Below are 1,613 nucleotides of genomic sequence, written 5' to 3'. Positions count from 1 at the left end.
CCATGGGCACATACGCGGGACGCCTTGCTGCCCCGTGGGGACCCCCAGGGGATGCTGTGCCTTGTCCCCCAGCCCCGTCCCCCCCATCCCTCTTGGCAGTTCACAGCCCCGGGGCACAGCAGAGCCTCCCCAGCCCCAAATCCTCCAGGTTTAACCCCGTTTTCCCTCCCCACACAGGTACCTTGGGTCTCAGCCTCTCCCCATGCAGCGTCCCGGGGTCCAAGCCCACCTTCCAGCTGGCTGACGACGAGATGGAGCTGGGTTTGGGTGAGAAGACGCCCCCCCAACTGCCCCACGTCCCCGCAATGTCCCAGTTGGGGCTGCGTGTCCCTTGTCCCCCCATGGGGCACCACGGGGAGGTGCCCACAGCACGGGGTGATGCCGCCCCATCTCCGCAGGGATCCACGGCGAGGCGGGTGTGCGCAGGATGAAGGTGAGCGGAATCCCGCTGTCCCCCCGCCACCTTCTGCTCCCTGGTTCCCCCTTGCTCTGCCCTCACCGCCCAGGATGCTGCCGGCGGACGAGGCGGTGGAGACGATGCTGGCGCACATGACGGACCCCTCCAACGCCTCCCGCTTGCCGCTGAGCCCTGGTGAGCCCCCCCCGGCCCTCCGTGCTCCCCCTAGACCTCCTGGGCAGGGGTCTCATTCTGTCCCTTGCCCTGCAGGAGCCTCTGTGGTGCTGGTGGTCAACAACCTGGGTGGGTTGTCCTGCCTGGAGCTGGCCATCGTGGCCGGCGCAGCCGTGCGCCACCTGGGTGAGCACGGGGGGACCTTGGGGCACTGTCCCCTGGCTTTTTTGCTCCTGGGGACCCTTCCTGCAACACCCCCTCTCATTCATGGACGCCCCCTACCCGCTATGCCCGCAGAGAGCCGAGGTGTCCGCATCGCCAGGGCCTTGGTGGGCTCCTTCATGACGGCGCTGGAGATGGCCGGGGTGTCCCTCACCCTCATGTTGGTGGATGAGGAGCTCGTGGGGCTGATCGGTGAGCGCCTGCCGGTGGGGACGTGGCACGGGACGGGGGCGCGGGGGTCCCCCAGGTGCTGGGTGACGGGATGGCCGGTGGGGACACCAGGTCCGGTGGGGTGTCCCGAGGTGTCCCAGAGCTGGATGCCTGGCTGCCTGCACAGGCAGTGCTGCCGGCCACGCTGGCGAGGCTCCCGCAGAATCCAGCTGTGCCGGCGCTCGCCTCTCTCCCACCTCCTCTTATTCCAGATGCTGAGACCACGGCCATGGCTTGGCCCAACCTGGCCGCGGCACCTGCGACGAGCCAGAGAGAGGAGGTGCCGGCACCGAAGGAGGGACCAGGGACCGCGCAGAGTGAGACCAGCGCAGGTACGGGCAGCCCCGGAGAGTTTGAGTCCTCCAGGAGCCATCACCTCCCCGTGCCTCAGTTTCCCTGTCTCCCTCGGGGATGGACAGGGGTGACGTCTCTTCCCTGCAGGACCCGGCGCAGCGCGGGCGCAGCTGGTCCTGGAACGGGTGTGCAGCACCCTGCTCGACATGCAGGACAAACTCAATGAGCTGGACCGCGCGGCGGGTGACGGGGACTGCGGCCACACGCACGCCCGGGCTGCCCGAGGTGGGTGCTGGCACCCTGGGGAATGCCGGGG

The 1,613-nt window shown here is 68.9% G+C and overlaps 1 protein-coding gene across 1 annotated transcript in view; it reads left to right on the top strand.

Moving 5' to 3' along the window:
• The first annotated feature begins 2 nt into the window (after positions 1 to 2).
• DAK (dihydroxyacetone kinase 2 homolog (S. cerevisiae)) overlaps positions 3 to 1,613 on the top strand; it is a 4,302-nt gene continuing 2,691 nt past the window's right edge. The window contains exons 1-8 of the mRNA XM_009887732.1: positions 3 to 6; positions 178 to 267; positions 399 to 450; positions 507 to 592; positions 668 to 757; positions 869 to 985; positions 1,216 to 1,335; positions 1,445 to 1,582. Of these exons, the coding sequence (XP_009886034.1) occupies positions 3 to 6; positions 178 to 267; positions 399 to 450; positions 507 to 592; positions 668 to 757; positions 869 to 985; positions 1,216 to 1,335; positions 1,445 to 1,582 (697 nt within the window). The remainder of the gene's footprint in view (positions 7 to 177; positions 268 to 398; positions 451 to 506; positions 593 to 667; positions 758 to 868; positions 986 to 1,215; positions 1,336 to 1,444; positions 1,583 to 1,613) is intronic.

This window comes from Charadrius vociferus, unplaced genomic scaffold, assembly GCF_000708025.1.
Source record: "Charadrius vociferus isolate BGI_N301 unplaced genomic scaffold, ASM70802v2 scaffold1066, whole genome shotgun sequence".
Lineage (NCBI taxonomy): Eukaryota > Metazoa > Chordata > Aves > Charadriiformes > Charadriidae > Charadrius > Charadrius vociferus.
Note: the sequence above shows the minus strand (reverse complement) of the source record. Positions and strands in the feature narration are given on the sequence as shown.